The sequence below is a fragment of the Taudactylus pleione genome, unplaced genomic scaffold (assembly GCF_031769625.1).
Source record: "Taudactylus pleione unplaced genomic scaffold, aTauple2 ptg000934l, whole genome shotgun sequence".
In the NCBI taxonomy this organism is placed as follows: Eukaryota; Metazoa; Chordata; class Amphibia; order Anura; family Myobatrachidae; genus Taudactylus; species Taudactylus pleione.
The window spans coordinates 3,888,456-3,911,257 of NW_028285335.1; the positions used below are offsets into that span (position 1 = coordinate 3,888,456).

At 46.9% G+C, this 22,802-nt stretch overlaps 1 protein-coding gene across 1 annotated transcript; it reads left to right on the plus strand.

Moving 5' to 3' along the window:
* The first annotated feature begins 708 nt into the window (after positions 1 to 708).
* On the plus strand, positions 709 to 22,594 carry LOC148473343 (ankyrin repeat and SOCS box protein 5-like). Its single transcript, XM_088459746.1, has 5 exons — positions 709 to 1,175; positions 4,527 to 4,721; positions 12,004 to 12,197; positions 16,505 to 16,633; positions 21,226 to 22,594. Exons 2-5 carry the CDS (start codon positions 4,562 to 4,564, stop codon positions 21,445 to 21,447), a joined length of 705 nt encoding a protein of 234 aa, XP_088315872.1. The 5' UTR covers positions 709 to 1,175; positions 4,527 to 4,561; the 3' UTR covers positions 21,448 to 22,594.
* Positions 22,595 to 22,802: the final 208 nt, after the last annotated feature.

The following is a 22,802-nucleotide window of genomic DNA, read 5'->3' on the forward strand; positions in this document are numbered from 1 at the left end:
AGGTCGGAGCTTGTGCAAGTGTGCGTGAGGCTGTGATGGTATTCGATTGTACCGATGGTTTTGCAGTCTTGCTAAACATTACGGATGTGTGTAAGGTAAAATGGGCATTCCTTTCTTGTGCAGCTGCGGTATTGCGTTCGCAATGGATTAGCATACTATCGCAGCTGAACTGCATGCATAATCACTATTGCATTCACAGTTGCGTTCCTTGCTAAATTAGGCCCTCTGATCATAATAATTCAATGTGAGATGCTTTTGAAGACCCTGTTTGCCAGGCCCACTATCTACTGAAATAAAACAATTATAATTCAAGATATATGCTTACAGTACTGTCTTCATAAAAAAAAATGTGCAGAAATTTAGATGTGGGAGGGGCGTGTCCTAGTTCAAACCTAAATTGCAGTGTATTAGTAAAGCTGTCCAGCATTTGTGTGCTGCATGCAAAAGCTGCCAGTATTTACCCTGCATGCAAAAAAATAGATAAATGCTTTTGAACCTCTTGCAGTGCAGCATGGTTTGTCCAGGTGCAAAGTTACTCCTTTGTTTCGCTCCCAATTCATCCCCCGTCTGTGTGTGTAAATCATGTGTAACATACAGGGCAGGGCGTTGACTGTGCTCCACAATCTAGACTACAATCCCCTGCCCAGTGAAGTCAGCACTGTCAAAGGAGTTCAGAGCATGCGCAGTGAAGACAAGCTTTCAGCACCCTGGAGAGCAGCCGCAGACTGCGCCCTCAGCAGCAGAGAGAGACGGAGCCTGTCAGCTGATCTATCTCCACGGGAGGCTCTGGGATGATCTAGGGGCACACCAGAGACACAACTGCCACCATGCAGAGAGAGTGAAGCGGAGAAAGGACTGCGAGCGCCAAGCTCTGTCTGCAGTACCAGCTGAAGCATCTACCCATCATATACTGGCACAGCAACCGCTATGATGCCAGTAGGGCCCTCATTATGCCCCCCAGTGTGTGTGCAGGGGGGAGAGCACTGGTGACAGAGCTGTCCCACCCACAGAGCCGTTATTTCCTTGTACAGACAATAGGCAACTTGGAATGCGTTGTTATTTGCAGAACAATAACTGATCTGTCACAGCTTCCAGGCAAAGCCGAGAGGACAACGCCCCCTACAGAGCCAGCGCGACGCTGAATCCTCCAGCAAGGGTAGAGGGACATTGCAATGGTGAGATACTGATGTATTTAATTGTGTAGGAGCTGTACCAGCAGATTGCATCCCTCAGTAAGGTCAACACCTCAAATGCACAGCCCATTAATATTGCATTGCCCTCATCATCTAAACCTTTCAGCCATGCATGCTGTGGTGGGTACATAAATCACAGTGGGAGCTGAAGGGTTAAATTCATTATCAAATAATTTACCGGTAAGTCAATGAATAACACGCATCTAAAATGAATTGCATGTGAGTCTGGAACAGACATTTGCATTTTAGAGCATATTGGGGTAATGTGCTTACATTAACCCGTTTATATTTATCCTTAGATGTGTATTTATTCTATGATTATACTGTTTTCTTGTTTCTTATGTTTTGGGTTGATTTGATTACATTTCTTTATTTATTAGAGACTGACAAACTGTATTCCTGAGACTGGTTTGTACGGTATGTATGTGGGATGACTGGCGATGTGTACAGTTGTTTGACTTTATATAGCAAAATTCTGATTGTCAGCCAAAGAGGTTCTGCAGTGCCTCTATTGTGTCTGAGTAGTGCAAATGCCTTTTTCCATTACCACTGTATTTCGGGACCATGCCGCTTAGATTTTAGGGGTCACATGGAAATAACACAATTTATGTAAGTTGAATTGTCATTTGTTTATCAGTGACATGGTTCGTTAATGTTGAATGTGCTGACGATGCCCTATTTATGCAGAGTTATCAGATAGTGTCACTGCTGGACAATTGCACTGTGATTGGAAACTATCACATATGACCCCTAAGGGGTAAATTTACTAAGATGGGAGTTCTATTTAAGAAGTGATGTTGCCTATAGCAACCAGATTCTACTTCTCATTTATCTAGCACCTTCTAGAAGATAATACCTGGAATCTGATTGGTTGCTATGGGCAACATCACTTCTTAATAGAACTCCCATCTTAGTAAATTTACCCCCTAGGGCCTAGTGTATCACTTATGTGTATGTAATGCTCTCTGCTGAGATCCTGAATGGTGTTTGACTTAATGCTGGAGAACATCTGAAGTTTGGGAATGTTCTTTTTACTATTAAAATGTCTTTTGTTTTATTCTATTATAATGCACCAGCCAGATAAAAAGATATTCCTCTTTCATATATTTTCCAAACAGATTATGGACCTTCTTTATTTACATGACATAATGGGCTGAAATGTGCTATAAACATAGCAACCAATAATGGGTAGTTACATTATTCCGCCATTTTTAAAAGCCACCAATGATCAGCAGTTTTGATGTTCTGCGCACCAATAACACTGCTTCTAAAGCTGGGTTTACATTAGACGATGTGTGCCCAGCATGCCAGCAACGGGACCCTGCATGCGACAGGTGCATGCACACCTGCCCAGGGTTGGACTGGCCCACAGGAGTACAGGGGAAATCCCTGGTGGGCCCCACTGCCTAAGAACCCACTCCCCCTTCAAGTTGTCAGGTTCCAGACCTCAAATTATACATTGTTACTCTATTAGATGGTCAGTTATCTGGTGGAGCAGGACCACTGAACAATATGGGTGATTGGTTCCCTTCTATAGAATCTACACCAGACTTATTGATTAGCCAAGCATTTTGGGTGACTGGCCACACCCCCTCTGGATAAGCACACCCCTTAAGCATGGGCCCCTACCACTGCATTCTCCGGTGGGCCCTACATGCCCCAGTCCGACACTGCACCTGCCGATGCCGGGTCTGACGATGGGAGGGACATGTTGTGCTGCATTCTGCAGCATGGCATCGTCAGCGACATCCCAGGCCGGCCCTGCAGCAGGGCCAATGGGTGATGTCACTAGCAACCAGTGGGAGTGCGCAAACCATGGGTACACACTAGACAATGTACCCGATATGTCGCTCTGATCTGTGGGATTGGACGACATATCGTCTTGTGTGTACCCAGCGTAAGACTATCATTTTTTTCAGCACGGTTTAGAGCAGTGATGGGCAACAGGCGGCACTGTAAGTGGTGAATTTACTAAAGTGAGAGTTTTTAGAAGGGGAGATGTTGCCCATAGCAACCAATCACATTCTAGCTATTATCTTCTAGAAGGTGCTAGTTAAGTATTAAGTATAATCTGGTTGCTAAGAGCAACATCTCCACTTCTAAAAACTCTCACTTTAGTAAATTTACCCCCAAGCCCTCACTTGCGGGCGGCTCACAGCTCCTACCTGCTTTGTCATTATATATGGTACAGCCTGTCACACTTGTTTAATATGACATCTGATATGTTATGACAGATAGGTGCCTCTTTCACTGAATCAATGTATTTGTCTTTTTTTAATAAATCCCTATGTATGTGCAAATAATCATTTATTGTTCCACCCCAGAGAGAGATTTAGTAAATATTTCTGAAACCTATCACAAAAAGTTTAGGAGTCCTCATCTATCTCTACCTAACTCCTGACTGGTCTCACATAACCGTATATTATATAATGGCATGGGATATTACAGAGCAACATATGATATGACAGGGCAGTGTATATAAGAACAAGCTATGAGATTGCGGCTTTGGTCGTTATGATACAGAAAGTTGGTACTCTGGGATAAGGACAATTAACCAGTTCTACAGACATCCATCTAATGACTTTGTGCTAATTAGAAATAGGTCTAATGGGGCCCTGACTAATCCCAGTATACCAACAGCTTGGAGACGAGTTCCTTAGAGATCCAAAATATTTATACCCACTGCCACAGCCAAAACCATAAATGCATGTTCTGTATTGCCCAGGTAACACCTCTGCTGATCAGCCAATGGGAGGTCATTTTTACAAAAGCAAACATTGGGCCTGATTCAGCACGGATCGCAACTGCGAAAGCGTACGCCGATCGATGGACGGTGCGTCATGTGCATGAGTTAGCATTGCGATCACTCAAGCAGAGTAAAAGCCATCGCAGAGTGAGTGACAGGCTGAGAGCGTTTGGGGGTGGTGGCGGGGGAGTGGTCGGAGAAACGCAGACGTGCCTGTCCGTTTGGACGCTGTTTCTATTGGCGTACATAAATTAGCCACTGAGACGGCATACACAGCTTGAGTACTCACAAGACTTGCAGTTTCTGAGTAAGGTCAGACCTGCTGTAATTCTTCTTGAGGGGCCGATGTTACCGATGTGTACGTAGGACTGGAATGTATTGCGGATGTGAGATACGGGTAGTGTTTGTCTCTATGCCGTGCAGTTGCCATTGCATTCATTAGCATATTTTCGCAGCAGACCTCCGTGCGGAGCTGCGTTTGCAATAGCGATTCATGCTGAATCAGGCCCCGAGAGCGCAAGGAATGTCCCAGGTGTATAATAAAGCAGCCGCCATAACTCTTTGTTATATTTTCTGTCACTGTGTAGATGTTGCTGTATGAAGACCTCGCCTCATGAGATAGATGGGTTTCTACATCAGCTCCTTGTCCCGAAGTCCCTGCACCAAGACCCAGGTGCGGCATTACCAGGTGGCCCCGAGTTACAACTATAAATGGACAGACATCCACTATGAGGCCAGCAGAGGCAACGTGGAGAAGCTCCGTGTATTACTGACTACATCAGGTGTGTAAGATAGAATAATGATTAGGGACGCACTACCGGTTGGCCTGTATGGGACCTGCCACTCAGCTGAGCAAGTGCTTCACTTTGACCCCTTTGTTTGCTACTGATGGCAATTGTCCATTGTTGGTAACAATTAAGTGGTCCAAAACAATTAGATGAAATTATATAAGTTTAATAAACTACAGTCGATGTCGCTGTAAACATTGACCTGCAGAGCGCTGGCAAAGCCACCTACTTTGTCATCTCCTCTGCACACTGCATAGACGTCATGCATGATCCATACCCTCCTTCCTTCCTCTGCAGGCTGCGGTTGTCAAGGTAAGTATTTTTAGACTGTCAGTGACTGTGAGGCATGTGGGGAGTGCCAGTGAGTAGGGTACATGTGGGGAGTGCCAGTGAGTAGGGTACATGTGGGGAGTGCCAGTGAGTAGGGTACATGTGGGAGTGCCAGTGAGTAGGGTACATGTGGGGAGTGCCAGTGAGTAGGGTATCTGTAGGGAGTGCCAGTGAGTAGTGTATATGTGTGGGGTGCCAGTGAGTAGGGTACATGTGGGGAGTGCCAGTGAGTAGGGTACATGTGGTGAGTGCCAGTGAATAAGGTACATGTGGGGAGTGCCAGTGAGTAGGGTACATGTGGGGAGTGCCAGTAAGTAAGGTAGATGTGGGGAGTGCCAGTGAGTAGGGTACATGTGGTGAGTGCCAGTGAGTAGGGTACATGTGGGGAGTGCCAGTGAGTAGGGTACATGTGGGGACTCCCAGTGAGTAGGGTATATGTGGGGAGTGCTAGTGAGTAGGGTACATGAGGGGAGTGGCAGTGAGTAGGGTACATGTGGGGAGTGCCAGTGAGTAGAGTACATGTGGTGAGTGCCAGTGAGTAAGGTACATGTGGGAGTGGCAGTGAGTAGGGTACATGTGGGGAGTGCACTGGTTTATGAGTTTGTGCAAAGTTGCAGTGAGTGGAGGCATGTGGGAAATGCCAGTGAGTAGGGTACATGTGGGGAGTGTCAGTAAGTAGGGTACATGTGGGGAGTGCCAGTGAGTAGGGTACATGTGGGGAGTGCCAGTAAGTAGGGTACATGTGGGGAGTGCCAATGAGTAGGGTATATGTGGGGAGTGCCAATGAGTAGGGTATATGTGGGGAGTGCCAGTGAGTAGGGTATATGTGGGGAGTGCCAGTGAGTAGGGTACATGTGGGGAGTGCCAGTGAGTAGGGTACATGTGGGGAGTGCCAGTGAGTAGGGTAAATATGGGGAGTGCTAGTGAGTAGGGTACATGTGGGGAGTGTCAGTAAGTAGGGTACATGTGGGGAGTGCCAGTGAGTAGGGTACATGTGGGGAGTGCCAGTAAGTAGGGTACATGTGGGGAGTGCCAATGAGTAGGGTATATGTGGGGAGTGCCAATGAGTAGGGTATATGTGGGGAGTGCCAGTGAGTAGGGTACATGTGGGGAGTGCCAGTGAGTAGGGTACATGTGGGGAGTGCCAGTGAGTAGGGTAAATATGGGGAGTGCCAGTGAGTAGGGTACATGAGGGGAGTGCCAGTGAGTAGGTGAGTAGGGTAGATGAGTGGAGTGCCAGTGAGTAGGGTACATGTGGGGAGTGGCAGTAAGTAGGGCACATGTGGGGAGTGCCAGTGAGTAGGGTACATGTTGGGACTGCCAGTGAGTAGGGTATATGTGGGGAGTGCCAGTGAGTAGGGTACATGTGGGGAGTGCCAGTGAATAGGGTATATGTGGGGAGTGCCAGTGAGTAGGGTATATGTGAGGAGTACCAGTGAGTAGGGCACATGTGGGGAGTGCCAGTGAATAGGGTATATGTGGGGAGTACCAGTGAGTAGGGCACATGTGGGGAGTGCCAGTGCATGGAGACATACAAAGAGGCTTGGTTGGTATGCAGGAAGATGTTACTTGAATATGGGAAAGTGTGAGGGGCATGTGGGAGACATGTGTGGGGATATGAGTGACATGTGTGGAGGTATGCAAAGTGGAGGGCAAAGTCTGACAGGTCTCCTGCAGCTAGCGAGGGGTTATGTGTACAGCTGCTCTGGTGAATGGAGGAATGGGGCGCTGCATTGGCATAGACGTGTACAACTCAGGATGTGCAACATCAGCATTCCATTCACAGCAGGTATCCCGACTGGCCTATGCATTGCGGCATCTCACCCATTGTCTGTAAACTGAAAAAAACACATGAATAGGCTTGTCATATCATCGTTTTCATTTGGGACACATATGAATGTACACAGATTCTGTGGCTGGCTGACTTCAAGTCTCCATTTCACCTGGTTATAATCAGCCACAGAATGTTCCAAATTAACGGAATGACGTGGCAAACCTACACATGAACCTACACCTACAACCTATTTTCTATTTGAGGTGTTCTAGTTGTGTTGCTTTGCATAGGGGCCCTGTGGCGGGAGTGGCCCACGTGACCAGCAGCGCTATACAGACTGGTGGCACCAGCGCCTTCACCCACCACTCACACCAATGTCACTGTGTGCCCTGTGCACAGACTGTTATGTAGCCTATCCTATTCACCGACCACTCACACCAATGTCACTGTGTGCCCTGTGCACAGACTGCTATGTAACCTATCCTATTCACCCACCACTCACACCAATGTCACTGTGTGCCCTGTGCACAGACTGCTATGTAGCCTATCCTATTCACCCACCACTCAGACCAATGTCACTGTGTGCCCTGTGCACAGACTGCTATGTAGCCTATCGTATTCACCCACCACTCACACCAATGTCACTGTGTGCCCTGTGCACAGACTGCTATGTAGCCTATCCTATTCACCCACCTCTCACACCAATGTCACTGTGTGCCCTGTGCACAGACTGCTATGTAGCCTATCGTATTCACCCACCACTCACACCAATGTCACTGTGTGCCCTGTGCACAGACTGCTATGTTTCCTATCGTATTCACCCACCACTCACACCAATGTCACTGTGTGCCCTGTGCACAGACTGCTATGTAGCCTATCCTATTCACCCACCACTCACATCAATGTCACTGTGTGCCCTGTGCACAGACTGCTATGTAACCTCTTCTATTCACCCACCTCTCACACCAATGTCACTGTGCCCTGTGCACAGACTGCTATGTATCCTATCGTATTCACCCACCACTCACACCAATGTCACTGTGTGCCCTGTGCACAGACTGCTATGTAGCCTATCCTATTCACCCTCCACTCACACCAATGTCACTGTGTGCCCTGTGCACAGACTGTTATGTAGCCTATCCTATTCACCGACCACTCACACCAATGTCACTGTGTGCCCTGTGCACAGACTGCTATGTAACCTATCCTATTCACCCACCACTCACACCAATGTCACTGTGTGCCCTGTGCACAGACTGCTATGTAACCTCTCCTATTCACCCACCACTCACACCAATGTCACTGTGTGCCCTGTGCACAGACTGCTATGTAACCTCTCCTATTCACCCACCACTCACACCAATGTCACTGTGTGCCCTGTGCACAGACTGCTATGTAGCCTATCCTATTCACCCACCTCTCACACCAATGTCACTGTGTGCCCTGTGCACAGACTGCTATGTAGCCTATCGTATTCACCCACCACTCACACCAATGTCACTGTGTGCCCTGTGCACAGACTGCTATGTAACCTATTCTATTCACCCACCACTCACACCAATGTCACTGTGTGCCCTGTGCACAGACTGTTATGTAGCCTATCCTATTCACTGACCACTCACACCAATGTCACTGTGTGCCCTGTGCACAGACTGCTATGTAACCTATTCTATTCACCCACCACTCACACCAATGTCACTGTGTGACCTGTGCACAGACTGTTATGTAGCCTCTCCTATTCACCCACCACTCACACCAATGTCACTGTGTGCCCTGTGCACAGACTGCTATGTAGCCTATCCTATTCATCCACCACTCACACCTGTCACTGTGTGCCCTGTGCACAGACTGCTATGTAACCTATTCTATTCACCCACCACTCACACCAATGTCACTGTGTGCCCTTTGCACAGACTGTTATGTAGCCTCTCCTATTCACCCACCACTCACACCAATGTCACTGTGTGCCCTGTGCACAGACTGCTATGTAGCCTATCCTATTCACCCACCACTCACACCAATGTCACTGTGTGCCCTGTGCACAGACTGCTATGTAGCCTATCGTATTCACCCACCACTCACACCAATGTCACTGTGTGCCCTGTGCACAGACTGCTATGTAACCTATTCTATTCACCCACCACTCACACCAATGTCACTGTGTGACCTGTGCACAGACTGTTATGTAGCCTCTCCTATTCACCCACCACTCACACCAATGTCACTGTGTGCCCTGTGCACAGACTGCTATGTAGCCTATCCTATTCATCCACCACTCACACCTGTCACTGTGTGCCCTGTGCACAGACTGCTATGTAACCTATTCTATTCACCCACCACTCACACCAATGTCACTGTGTGCCCTTTGCACAGACTGTTATGTAGCCTCTCCTATTCACCCACCACTCACACCAATGTCACTGTGTGCCCTGTGCACAGACTGCTATGTAACCTATTCTATTCACCCACCACTCACACCAATGTCACTGTGTGACCTGTGCACAGACTGTTATGTAGCCTCTCCTATTCACCCACCACTCACACCAATGTCACTGTGTGCCCTGTGCACAGACTGCTATGTAACCTATTCTATTCACCCACCACTCACACCAATGTCACTGTGTGACCTGTGCACAGACTGTTATGTAGCCTCTCCTATTCACCCACCACTCACACCAATGTCACTGTGTGCCCTGTGCACAGACTGCTATGTAGCCTATCCTATTCATCCACCACTCACACCTGTCACTGTGTGCCCTGTGCACAGACTGCTATGTAACCTATTCTATTCACCCACCACTCACACCAATGTCACTGTGTGCCCTTTGCACAGACTGTTATGTAGCCTCTCCTATTCACCCACCACTCACACCAATGTCACTGTGTGCCCTGTGCACAGACTGCTATGTAGCCTATCCTATTCACCCACCACTCACACCACTGTCACTGTGTGCCCTGTGCGCAGACTGTTATGTAGCCTATCCTATTCACCGACCACTCACACCAATGTCACTGTGTGCCCTGTGCACAGACTGCTATGTAACCTATCGTATTCACCCACCACTCACACCAATGTCACTGTGTGCCCTGTGCACAGACTGCTATGTAGCCTATCGTGTTCACCCACCACTCACACCAATGTCACTGTGTGCCCTGTGCACAGACTGCTATGTAGCCTATCCTATTCATCCACCACTCACACCTGTCACTGTGTGCCCTGTGCACAGACTGCTATGTAGCCTATCCTATTCACCCACCACTCACACCACTGTCACTGTGTGCCCTGTGCGCAGACTGTTATGTAGCCTATCCTATTCACCGACCACTCACACCAATGTCACTGTGTGCCCTGTGCACAGACTGCTATGTAACCTATCGTATTCACCCACCACTCACACCAATGTCACTGTGTGCCCTGTGCACAGACTGCTATGTAGCCTATCGTGTTCACCCACCACTCACACCAATGTCACTGTGTGCCCTGTGCACAGACTGCTATGTAGCCTATCCTATTCACCCACCTCTCACACCAATGTCACTGTGTGCCCTGTGCACAGACTGCTATGTAGCCTATCGTATTCACCCACCACTCACACCAATGTCACTGTGTGCCCTGTGCACAGACTGCTATGTAGCCTATCCTATTTACCCACCACTCACATCAATGTCACTGTGTGCCCTGTGCACAGACTGCTATGTAACCTCTTCTATTCACCCACCTCTCACACCAATGTCACTGTGCCCTGTGCACAGACTGCTATGTATCCTATCGTATTCACCCACCACTCACACCAATGTCACTGTGTGCCCTGTGCACAGACTGCTATGTAGCCTATCCTATTCACCCACCACTCACACCACTGTCACTGTGTGCCCTGTGCGCAGACTGTTATGTAGCCTATCCTATTCACCGACCACTCACACCAATGTCACTGTGTGCCCTGTGCACAGACTGCTATGTAACCTATCGTATTCACCCACCACTCACACCAATGTCACTGTGTGCCCTGTACGCAGACTGCTATGTAACCTCTCCTATTCACCCACCACTCACACCAATGTCACTGTGCGCCCTGTGCTCAGACTGCTATGTAACCTATCCTATTCACCCACCACTAACACCAATGTCACTGTGTGCCCTGTGCACAGACTGCTATGCAGCCTATCCTAGTCATCCACCACTCACACCAATGTCACTGTGTGCTGCTTTTTATCCCCATCATGCCCTCAGTCCTACTTTACAATTCTTTACTTACCAATATTTTTTTTCCCTCTTTTTTTTGTTAGGGCTTATTTTCGGGGTAGGGCTTATTTTGGACCATTTTTCAAAAGTAAGGGTAGGGCTTATTATCGGGGTAGGTCTTATTATCAGAGAAACACGGTATGTAGCCTATCCGATTCACCCACCACTCACACCAATGTCACTGTGTGCCCCGTGCACAGACTGCTATGTAACCTCTCCTATTCACCCACCACTCACACCAATGTCACTGTGTGCCCTGTGCACAGACTGCTATGTAACCTCTCCTATTCACCCACCACTCACACCAATGTCACTGTGTGCCCTGTGCACAGACTGCTATGTAACCTCTCCTATTCACCCACCACTCACACCAATGTCACTGTGTGCCCCGTGCACAGACTGCTATGTAGCCTATCCTATTCACCCACCACTCACACCAATGTCACTGTGTGCCCTGTGCACAGACTGCTATGTAACCTCTCCTATTCACCCACCACTCACACCAATGTCACTGTGTGCCCTGTGCACAGACTGCTATGTAGCCTATCTTATTCAAGTGACCACGGGCACAAAGCACCTCTCCCCCCACCCCTTACTGGTCGCACGCATGGTTATTTCTAGGAGTTTCCAGTACAAAATGCTGCAATTTATATTTGCATGAAAGTGGGTTCAGTAGTTTTTGTGCCGCTTTGGTACAAACAGACAGACACAGTGTTCCTATAATATTAGTATAGATAAAAATATACTTTTTCCATGTCTGAGACATCAGAATATGGCATCAGCCTGTATCCTAGATAAGGTGCAGGAAAGGAATATTATTTGGGTTGGATGACAATTAGTTTCAAATGAATAAAGAACCCAAAATATAATAAATAACATTTTGCTTGTATAAAACAGTTACATTGTTAACTCTCTGCTGTGTGTTGTAGACAAAGAACTGGTGGATCGGAAAGACTATTATGGAAAGACACCATTATATTGGGCGGCTTATAAAGGTCAAAGGATTTCAATGGAGTTGCTCTTGCAGCATGGGGCCAACGTGAACAGCTGTTGTAAACATGGCGGCACCCCGCTACACGCGGCCATCGGATTGTTTCCAGACTGTGCACTTTTATTAATACAGGTGAGATTAATTCCATGTCTCCTCTGATGTCTGATTGTGTATGTCTAGCGGTGGAAGGGTTAGATCCTGCCTAATACGCCTTTCACACTGCAAATGAAAATCCAGGGTAATTCACTTTTACCCGGTAATTTGCTAAACAACCCGGGATTTTTCTCTGTGTGAAAGGGTCATTCCGGGACTAAATTCCCGGGTCACCGACCCTGGTTTTTTGCAGGATCGTAGACCCGGGAATTAAGGACCTCATTCAGAGTCGGTCGAAGCGGCCGCACGGTCATACGGAAAAAGGAGCCGGATATTCAAATGATTCCCTTGCAAGTTGCGTCCCTAAGTTCGGATCCGTAGTTGGCCGACCAAGGGGAGGAAGCGGTCGGAAGACAAAAAAATACGCCCCCTTCTCGTATGCATTGCACGTCATCTCCGGGCATATAACGATTAATCGAGCAGTATAGCAAACATCGGTGGCGTACGACCGACTCTGAATGAGGTCCTAAGTCTCGGTATGGCCCTTTCACACTGGGAAAAAACCTGGGTTGTTCTGCAAATTATCGGGTAAAAGTCAGTTACCCGGGATTTTGATTTTCCTGTGTGAAAGGGGTATCGGATAGAAATTGGCAAAAAACCTGGCACGCAAAATGCCGGGTAAAAGCCCGTTTTTTTTGCAATTTTCTGTCTGAAAGTGGTTTAACTGTGACATCTGTGTTTGCCCAGAGAGTATTATAACACAGACACATTCCCTTCTTAGTAATAATGACATGCCGTTATGTAACAAATGGTGCAAAAGAGTCTTATTGTGTCATACGCAGGAGTGTTCATAACAACGGGGACAGATTTCCTGTAATAAGTTATTTGCAGGAACGTTTGCTTATAGTACAGAGAAACATTATTTCAAATGTTATTTTTTTTCATAATACATAAAAAATACAACCTTTTTCTAACGGGTCTGGAACTCTCAGGGGGATAAAATGTTTTTCTGTGCCAGCACTCCCTCCCCCGTCTTCCTCAGGACTGAGACAGGTGTCGGAGGTGATTATAGAGCTTTGATGAATCTCTGGAGGATTTTCTCTATGAAGTAACAGAACAATGCTACATATAGGCAAAATCATCACAATACACGTAGGGTTATTTGCCTGGCTCTAGCAAACAAATCATTTTCGACCAAAGCATTTTTTACGGCTCAGGGGTGCCGCTGTTCTGTTTATCAATATTAGCCCCACAAATAAGTCATTTTTTTCAGTATGTTCTGGAGTTTTTCATGCCTCTCTGATATGGGATTCGGTGTGATTTATCGCCGACAGCAGCTGCCCGACATGGGTGAAAATCCTGATCGTCCCTAAGGTAAGTATTGACTAACCTAATTCCCTCCCCTAACCCTAACCCTCCCTTAGGCGTGCCTAACCCTAACCTTCCCCCCCAGTGCCTAACCCTAATCCCCCCTCTAAGTGCCAAAACCTAACCCCCCCTTCCCCTAGCCTAAACCTAACCTCCGAGGGGGGTGCCTAACCCTAAGTCCCCCCGGGAGCCCTAAACCTAACCCTCCCCCCCCCACGCGGCTATCCGCTCTCGGTGTCCCTTCGATCGGGGTGAAGGGCGCCGGTCTCCGGTGTTCGATCGGTAAAATGACAGGCATCTAGATTTAGACGCCTGTCATTTAACCCTCGCCGGGATTAAGCAGTCGGGAAGCCGGCTGTTGGGATTAGGTCCGCCAGCTTCCCGACTGCATACCGTGATATGTACCTAGGTCCTAGGGTAGAAACAGTAATGGAGTTCACCTATCCACTTTTCAACTGTGAAGTGTAGTGCGCATTGTCGGGGAGTGTTAGATTAATACCCCTTTTACACCGGAGCTAAAACCCGGGTTTTTGAAGGGTTAACCCGGGCAGCTCCATGGTGTAAAAGGGGAGAGGGTTGGATCGCCGGGTCGAGTGACTCGGCAAACCAACCCAGGGTAAATAGCAGGGTATAACACGGGCGTAGCCCGTGAAACCCTGCTGTGAGAACAGCGCACTCCGGGTCACGATGACCTGGAGTGCGCTGCTAGCCGGCCGATTGGTCCGGCTTCAGTGGCGCTTGGGGATGACGTCATCTCCAAGCGACCACTTTCACTCCGGAAAAGCCAGGTCTATGCAGACCCAACTCCAGTGTGAGCAGCGCTGACTCGGGAATATACCGAGTCGGCGCCGCAAAATTCCGGGTCTGATCCGGACAGGAACTTTGTTCCAACTCCGGGTCAGATTCGGAATTTAGGTGGAAAAGGGGTATAAGTGATAGTGGATCCACTTGGCATTAGTGGGTGCAGGACTCCAGGTGATAGTCGTAGTGAGTAAGTGGATGGAGAAATATTGTGGAATACACAAATAGGAGAAACTATTTGGAGCAAATATATTGTGTTTTGATTGGTGCGTTATGTCCTATCCCGGATCATTGGTGCAGGGGTGTGGCTGAGAGGGGAGTGGTTTATTATTCCATTTCACTACCCAATATGGAAATTCCAATTTCCATTTCTACCTACTGCATAATTCTACCACTCATTATTTTCTCCCAAGCCAACACCCCATACAAACCCCATCCATCACTTTTCTCATAACTGTCAATCTCATCATTCTGTTGTAACTATTCCCTCCATCCTCCATAGGGGCACACACGTAGGCATTCTATATCAGGGCTATTCAACATGCAATCTTCCAGCTGCTGTGGAACTACAGATCCCAGCATGACCTGCCACAGTTTTTACATGCTCTAATAGCAAAACTGGGGCAGGGCATGCTGGCATGTGTAGTTCCACAGCAGCTGGAGGGCTGCATGTTGAATACCCCTGTTCTACACACTTATACCTCTTTTCCACCAAAAACCCAGGTCCGACCTGGGATTTTGGACATGGTTCCAACCCTGGTCAGATCCAGGTCAGGCCCATTTACACTGCACTTTCGATCTGGGTAACTCCCAGGTCAGCCCTGTTCACACTGAACTCAGGTCTGCCCTGCTAAACCTGTGAGGTCATAAAAAGTGGGAGGTGAATGCCCCACAACCACCAATCAGCTCATTTTAGGCATGACCCAGGTCAGATAACCCGGGTTGCACCGTTTACACTGCACCATTACCCGGGTCCATCCTGGGTCCAACCCTGGTAGCTATCTGGGTTGGATTGCTGGGTCACTTGACCTGGGTTATTTTTCAGGGACCCTTTTACACTGAGCTGCGACCCGGGTAGACCCAGCAAAAACCCAGGTTTTTGCTCTGGTGTAAAAGGGGTATTAGTAACACCTTATCTCAAACAAGGATCAGTAATGATTTTCTACCCGCAACATGCACCTGTGTTACCTCGTCTAGTCCTCACATCTCACTGTTCAATATTCTCCTTCCATCCATACACCAGCCACACTCCACTACGAGTCCTCTGTCCACCATTTCCTTCTAAACCAATTAATTTAGACACGATTGGCATCACCCCTCGTCCCCAGACCCATCATCTGGGATGTGACATCTCCTGTCCAATTAACATCTAATTTTCCCTATGCAATTTTTTTCCTACGGCTTTCACTTGCAAATATCACAATGTTCTATCACTATGGGCCTGATTTGTGCAATGCTGACCGCAGATTTCCGATTATCGGGAATCTGCGCATGTGCAGGATCCATTCTCCACATGTCAGAACAGGTCCTGTGTGATCGCACGCAGCTATTGCTATGCGTCTGCCTGATTGACAGGCCGAGGCATTTACTGGGTGGTGGGTATCGCCCCTGTTTCCCGGTAGTGTCAAGACCAGGATCTGTGACCACAGACGCAGTTTCCTGGGCTCGCAAGCCGGCCAGCCTGCGTAAGCTGAGGCTTACTCATCCTGCCAACGGCGTCCACCGATCACGATGGTTATCTCAGCCTGCCATGTCGGTTGCAGTCCTGGGATCACAAAAGCAGCAGGGGGTGTCAGGCACGTCCTACTGCATTTGCATATTTGCAGGGACGGAATTGCAAAGCTGCTTGTGTGCGGCTTTGCAATTCCATCCTCTGCTGAATCAGCCCCTATGTCCTACACTTGGAGCCCATCCCTCACTGTTTTGATCAGAACATTCTACCTGACCTATCCCAGTGCTCCATGGTAGCCACAAGATAGGTATCACCAGTACCTAAGTCTAGATAGGCTGCATTGTATTGTATATTGGTTTAGCCCACAAACTGTCTGCTGTCAGTGTGTTCAAGTGACAGCAACATGAGTAATGCAACCAAGATATTTCTGCAGGACATAATTGTACAGAAAACTCTTCCGCAAGTGTGTGGTGTTCTTGACATACAATTATTTTATTTTGCAAAGCATGGCGCTGATGTCAATCTACAGGATAACTGGGGCGTGACCCCGATGTACCTGGCGGCTTGCAGTGGACAGCTAGAGTGTATCCGGCTCCTAGTACAGGCAGGTGCCGACATCACATACAAGAATAAGGTATGTACATGGGCTGTAATAAGCACTGATATCTGAGTCACTTCTGCAGGACAGCAGAACAATGGGTCGTGTTCCTTTCCAGGCAGCCAACCTTGGCAACATATGGATAGGTAACCTCCACACCAAAAACTCTATTGAACAGGTCTCTCTCTTTCAAAGACATAAAAACCTCCCCCTACTTTCCATTCTGAGTACATAATTCAATTTATGGTGGAGCGAATACTGATACCGGTGGGGCAGAAGAAGACCTCATCATGGGTCGAAGTGTTTCTCGGGAGATTCCTTTGTAACTTTTTCATCTAAGGGGGCAATTACTATTTCACACAAGGCAGGCTGGTGTTGGATAGTGTTTTTCCTTCAATAAATGACATGATCATTTAAAAACTGTATTTTGTGTTTACCCAGGCTGTCTTTGTCTTATGTTCAATTTTATTTGAGACAATCAAGTGTGATCAATATGCCAAAACAGAAGAAACCAGGACGGGAGCAAAAACTTTTTTCAAGTCACTGTAGGACTCCAGCCATATGCTGTAGCTCTCAGACTAAACGGGGAGCCCCACCAATATGTGCTCTTCTGCACTCAGTGGGGGAATATTGAGGGGGTAGCAGACTTCTTTGTTCTAGGTCAGACCAGGCCAGGTTGGGAGACAGCTGGATAGATGCCCAATAAAATCAATCTATTCCATATCTTTGGCTTTACAGGTTATGCCCTCTTTTAGTGAATAGTAATGAACACGGCAGATCACCTACATAGATGAACAGGTAGGACCTTCTGGGCAAAATGCCATGTGCACCCTCTATTTGGATGTGTTGTGACACTGGTCTCCCCAAAATCTTGATGAAAATTGTTTGCAATGGGGCCTATAACCTCAGGCAGACCCCATTCATTAATGTTATTACAGCGTATGTGAGTTTCCATGTTCTCAGTACTCTTATTGCCGCTGTCGGGGAGGCTACTGTCATTTGGAGGGGGCTAAGGTGAATTGCATATCTTACTGGCCTGTATACAGCTCATCCATCATCCAACATTCAGTATGCACCCAGGACAGCCATTTCTGAGGCGTGGGAGATCTCAAATTGTCTGTTCTTGCTCTGCTCACTGCAATGTGCTCAGCTCTGCTGAGAAAGATTGAGAGTTCAGCCAGCAGCCGGCCATGAATTACTGCTTGTGGATTCCATTTGTTCCCAAGTTAGTTTCTCCCATTTTTGTATAATTTTGCTAATTTTGGGACATTTTAGAAATGTATCTTGTGATTAAAGTGGTAATCAGATAATTTCTTCTTGTGCACTTTTACTCTGAAATGCATCAGGTTAGACCAATCCCCCCTCTCGACAACTCTCCAGGCTAAGGAGCCACCTCCGCGAGCCAGAAGTGCCCCTCTCAGCGGAGAAATCAGAGAAGCAGCATGCAAAAGTTTTAAAGTCATATCAAAACGCCAATCTCCTACAGCTTTAGAACCAACTCTTTCGATGGGTTGGGTATTGGACCCTGGCTGGTAGTACCGGCAGTCACAATACTGACAGCAGCATCCCGACAGTCAGAATCCCGACCCAAGTAAGCACCCCACTCCCCCCCCATTTTTCAAATAGGGAGATAAGATGCACACCTGGAAAATAAGGTGTGTGGCCTCATGGCCTCCATGTGTAAGGTGTCTGGCTGTCACGTGAGAGGTGATGGGTTTGAGTTCCGGGTATGACAGTATTTTGAAATGTGTGTATTAAATAAAAGAGGATGTGACTGAAGGTGCATGGGTAGGTGGACAGATGGAGAGGGAGTCGACCAGGGAGGAGATAGGGGTGGCCAGGAGATGCCGAGGATAAAATAAAAGGAAACTATAAGTGAGAATGATTATAAGCAGAAAATTGATAGGCCCAAGCAGCAGCCCCCTGCCCTGCGATGCCCTGTGCCATGGCACATAAGGACGCCCCCCGCTGCCTCACCTGCATACGACATTGCTTACCCACGTAAATATCGGTAACATCGATGCACATCGAGCATCCGTCTTGCCCTTGCAGCTGGTCTGAACAACCGCAGATTCGGCAGCTCTCCTGACGCGCAGAGGGCTCTCATGCTGCGCAGGAGATCGCAGTGGCTAATTGATGCACGCCCATGTAACGGCGTTTAAACGGTCAAACACGCCTGCGTTTTTCTGACCACCCCCCGTTACCTCCCCCAAACGCTGACTACCTGTCACTCACTATGCAATGGATTCCTCTGTGCTTCCGTAGACGCAATGTGATCGCTGTACGGTGTGGCTTAAATGCTTGCGCAATGGCTAACGATCGCTTGATCTGCATCTGTAATCGCCATTGCATCCATACCTGAAGCAGGCCCTATATATGACATTAGGCAAAGTGCACTGGCAAGAAACTACTAGAAGGTGCAAAATGCACCCCCTTTAAAAGGGAAACAGCTTCAACCTCGCCAGCTGAGAGCTTTTGCTTAGTGGAGATACAATGCTCCCCGGCCTCCCCTCACAACAGTAGAACATCTTTAAAAATGGACCCTCTGTCCCCCTTTCTCTTTTCAATAATACTCCACTGTAAAATTAAATTCCATTTTTGCATTGCTCCTCAAAACTAGGCGCACGTGTTCCTAGTCCATACTTTGCAAAAACACTCTCACTCCTCCTAACTTTTCCATTGTGTCCTTCAAACCACTGCTCTCCCGCAAATCACCGCCAGCTTGGTCCCATTCCAAAAATGTTTAGGCATTCTAATCCGTGGCAATATGTGCTAATAGAGCTACATTACTCTGCTGGCGCATTGCTCTTCTGCCTTGAGTTATGAGTACTGACCTATCTCCTACTATTGCTGCTCCAGGCTTTCTCCCGAGCAGCATAGAGTCTTCATAAGGTAGCAGGTAAGGAAAATGCTTGGATGGTGGGTCCAATATCTTTGGCCTCAGACAGAGAATCCTCCTAGCAATTATAGCATACGGTATCATTCTTGCAGACAAGTGTAAACCAAGTGAGGCTCTCACCAGGAAATCAGCAGAGCATTACCTTGCTTCCATCTGTACGACATTAGCAATTCATATTTTAAGTGTTTTGGCTCCAGCTAAGTTATAAATCTTCTTTAACTCCTTACTCAACTTCTGATAAATTATATATTTGATGGAAGTGAAGTCCTTTGGGAAGATAACATATTTTGAAAGATGATCAACACTTGGAGGACTTTCCCAAGATCTCAATCATGGTCTTGCATAAGATAAAACTTGCACAATGGATTATTCAAAGATGGGTTTTTTTTTTGCTCTCTGTAAATATCTACTTCTCCACCAAAGAGAAGGAACACTTGTCTTTCCTTAAATTCAGATAATACTTTTAGTTATTGGGGGTTAAACAACCAGCTCCTCCGAAAAGTTTCTTCACTGTAAAAGGAGACAAAACTGGGGACAGGAGAGGAGGACCGTTCTGGGTCTTCAGAGAGCTGGGGAATGTTCCTTCAGGATCTGGAATGTTTCCGAGAGTCCCGGAAAATATATACCATACTCTTTGCCAAAATTTGTCAAACAAGCAACATCTTCTGTCATGCCCTCTTTGCCAAGTGTAGCTCCTCTCAGATCAGATCTGATGCCATAGCAAGAAGAGCATAGGCCCAACAGGAACCTTGTTCATGTTGTAGCAGTGCGTAAATGCATATTCGCTATGTCTTCTGGATTGTGAATGAGAGCAAGCATCGCTGGACCTTGATATCCTTCCAGCTGAGTGATCGCATTCTCTCCAACTTCTCTGGGGACTTCCACTCCTGCAGCAACTATTACAAGAACAGTTTTCCACTCTATTACCCTCAACTTCACCCTTTTTTTTTTTTAGAATAAAACACACAATACTCTTATGTATTAACGTTATTGTGTTTCTCACTTACAGTAAGAGTTTCATAACAGTTCTAACAGCCACTAAAGGAAATAGAAGAGAGAGTTAGGCAGTATCCCCTCTGACATCTATCATACAACATAACACCCATATGTAATAGTCACACTTGGTTGTATAAATACAAACATTTTTGAATAACCATACCTAAAAACACAGGTGACTCTCAATCACATTCAAGAAAGGCAAGCGAGCAGGCAGCTCTTTATTAATAGAGAGGTTTCATAACAAAGTCATCAGCATGCGATGCCTTATCCATCAGGATAACAAAAACTTATGCCCACATGCATTTGGGACACCAAATGAGCTCCTAATCGTCCCCCCAACCTACGTGTATGCCAATTTATGCCAAAACTCAGCTCCCAGCTACTGTAGGAGTCACCAGTTCCTCTGCCCCTTAGGTCACCTCCAGACATTGGAACAAGAGGAACAGAACCTGCAGGAACATCAGCCAAAAATGTCGCCAGTAAGAGGAAGAGAAAAAAGCAGGAGAGGTTTTATGTCTTGGAAAGAGTCTTATAGGGTTTGAGGCAGGGTCTTGCCATGGGAAATCAGGAAAAAGGGTTTGTATTGTAGAATAAGTTGCTGGTATAAGGGGATCCAACAGGGGTCTACTCTCTAAGTAATACTACTATTAGACGTATGTTCTTTCATTTTATGCTTAATGTTTTTTATGCAAAGTGTTCCTCTAATTAACTTTTTACTGTTGCATCGTAGAAAACAGGACTACCTCCCAAGCGTCTGGCGTCCCAAGTTGGTTTCATAACCTGGATTGAGTCCTGCTCCCATCAGCCTCGTTCGCTCAAACACCTAAGCCGCCTGCGGATACGCTCCAGCCTGGGACCCCAGAGACTCAGAGCTGTCAGGACCTTCAACCTGCCACAATCACTGAAGTGCTACCTTATGTTTGAGGACCTTGTGCTACAGGAGACTCTCTAACACCCAACGTGACAAGTGTATTGCTGGAAAATCAGAACGGCTGTTTATTAACCAGTGTCGTTGCACTTGTCCGTACAGTGGGAGTGTCCTTGTCCTGTCCATGAATGGTGATAAACACGAACCTGCTGATCAGTGACGCATGGGAAACAGAGACAAACTCACTTTAAACAGAACTTGATCGCTGTGGGCTTCCAATTACTTACAATAGTAGCAGTTTGGCCGAAGTATTCCTTTACTGCCCAATTTAAATGGGACACCGTGATTTATCAGTAGACCAGAGCAGAGGAGCCCCCCCGCCTTGCTGCATAAATGATAATTCCGCTAAAACAATTATACAAAAATATTTTGCTTAATTAAAACTGTTATGCGAGTATGTATCACATCATCATGTTTTTGATTAGGCAAAATATATATATTTTTTTTTTTTTACCATTCTGGAGCAGAGTTATTGTTTAATTTTCTGGGAGGTTAGGGTTAGTTACCAGTCTCAGTTTGGCACAAGAAGTAGGCCCAAAATATATTGAAATATGTCTACCTTTCCAAATCAACTGAACAAGATGGAAAACCCGCTGTCACATACAGTGAAAGCACAAGGGTTTCCGCTAGCCCTGCGGCAAAGGCAAAATAATTCCTGGCTGAGAAGTCCGGCATTTGTGCATAGTGCACTTCTCGCGTTTATCCGTGAAGGGTCGCATACATTAATGCTGGCCGCATAAACTGCCATCTAGTTGGCAATCACCAAACAACCAGATCATTGGCTGAATTGGGCCATACATGAGTCAATCAAACTTCGAACAGATGTTTGGAGTCATGTTGTCAGGCGATGGGGATGGAGGATCGGGCTAGAGGACTGCTTGACAAGAGGCCCCATACACACAGGACCAATGTGCACAAACACACAGGACAATGTGGTTATCAGTATAGAACCATAGGCAAGCTGCGAATTTGGTTCTTCCTTCCATAGTCTACTTTGTCTAAATTTGTGTCTCTGCTTTCTTGCAAAGCAGCCTAGGATTTATTACAAGAAAATGTGAGCCCTCAATCTGTAACACAATACTTGCCTACTTTTACATTATTATTTATTTATTTATTACCAGGGATGTACAGGCTCAGATTAGTTCGAATTTTCCCTCCAAATTCGGATATTTCCCGCCAAAAATCAGGTCTCAGAGAGAGGCAAAATGTCACCTTTCATGGAAAAGCATCATCTTTCATGGACTTTTATCCAGGAACGATGATGTTTGTCCATGAAAGATGACGTTTTGCCTCTTTCTGAGAACCGAATTTTGGCGGGAAGAATCAGATTTTGGCGGGAAAATCTGAACTAATCCAAGCCTGCACATCCCTATTTATTA

Coding starts and splice junctions, on each gene's coding strand:
- LOC148473343 (XM_088459746.1), top strand. CDS start 4,562: ATGGGTTTCTACATCAGCTCCTTGTCCCGAAGTCCCTGCACCAAGACC. Junction 12,198..16,504: donor GTGCACTTTTATTAATACAG/GTGAGATTAATT, acceptor TATTTTGCAAAG/CATGGCGCTGATGTCAATCT. Junction 16,634..21,225: donor ACATCACATACAAGAATAAG/GTATGTACATGG, acceptor GTTGCATCGTAG/AAAACAGGACTACCTCCCAA.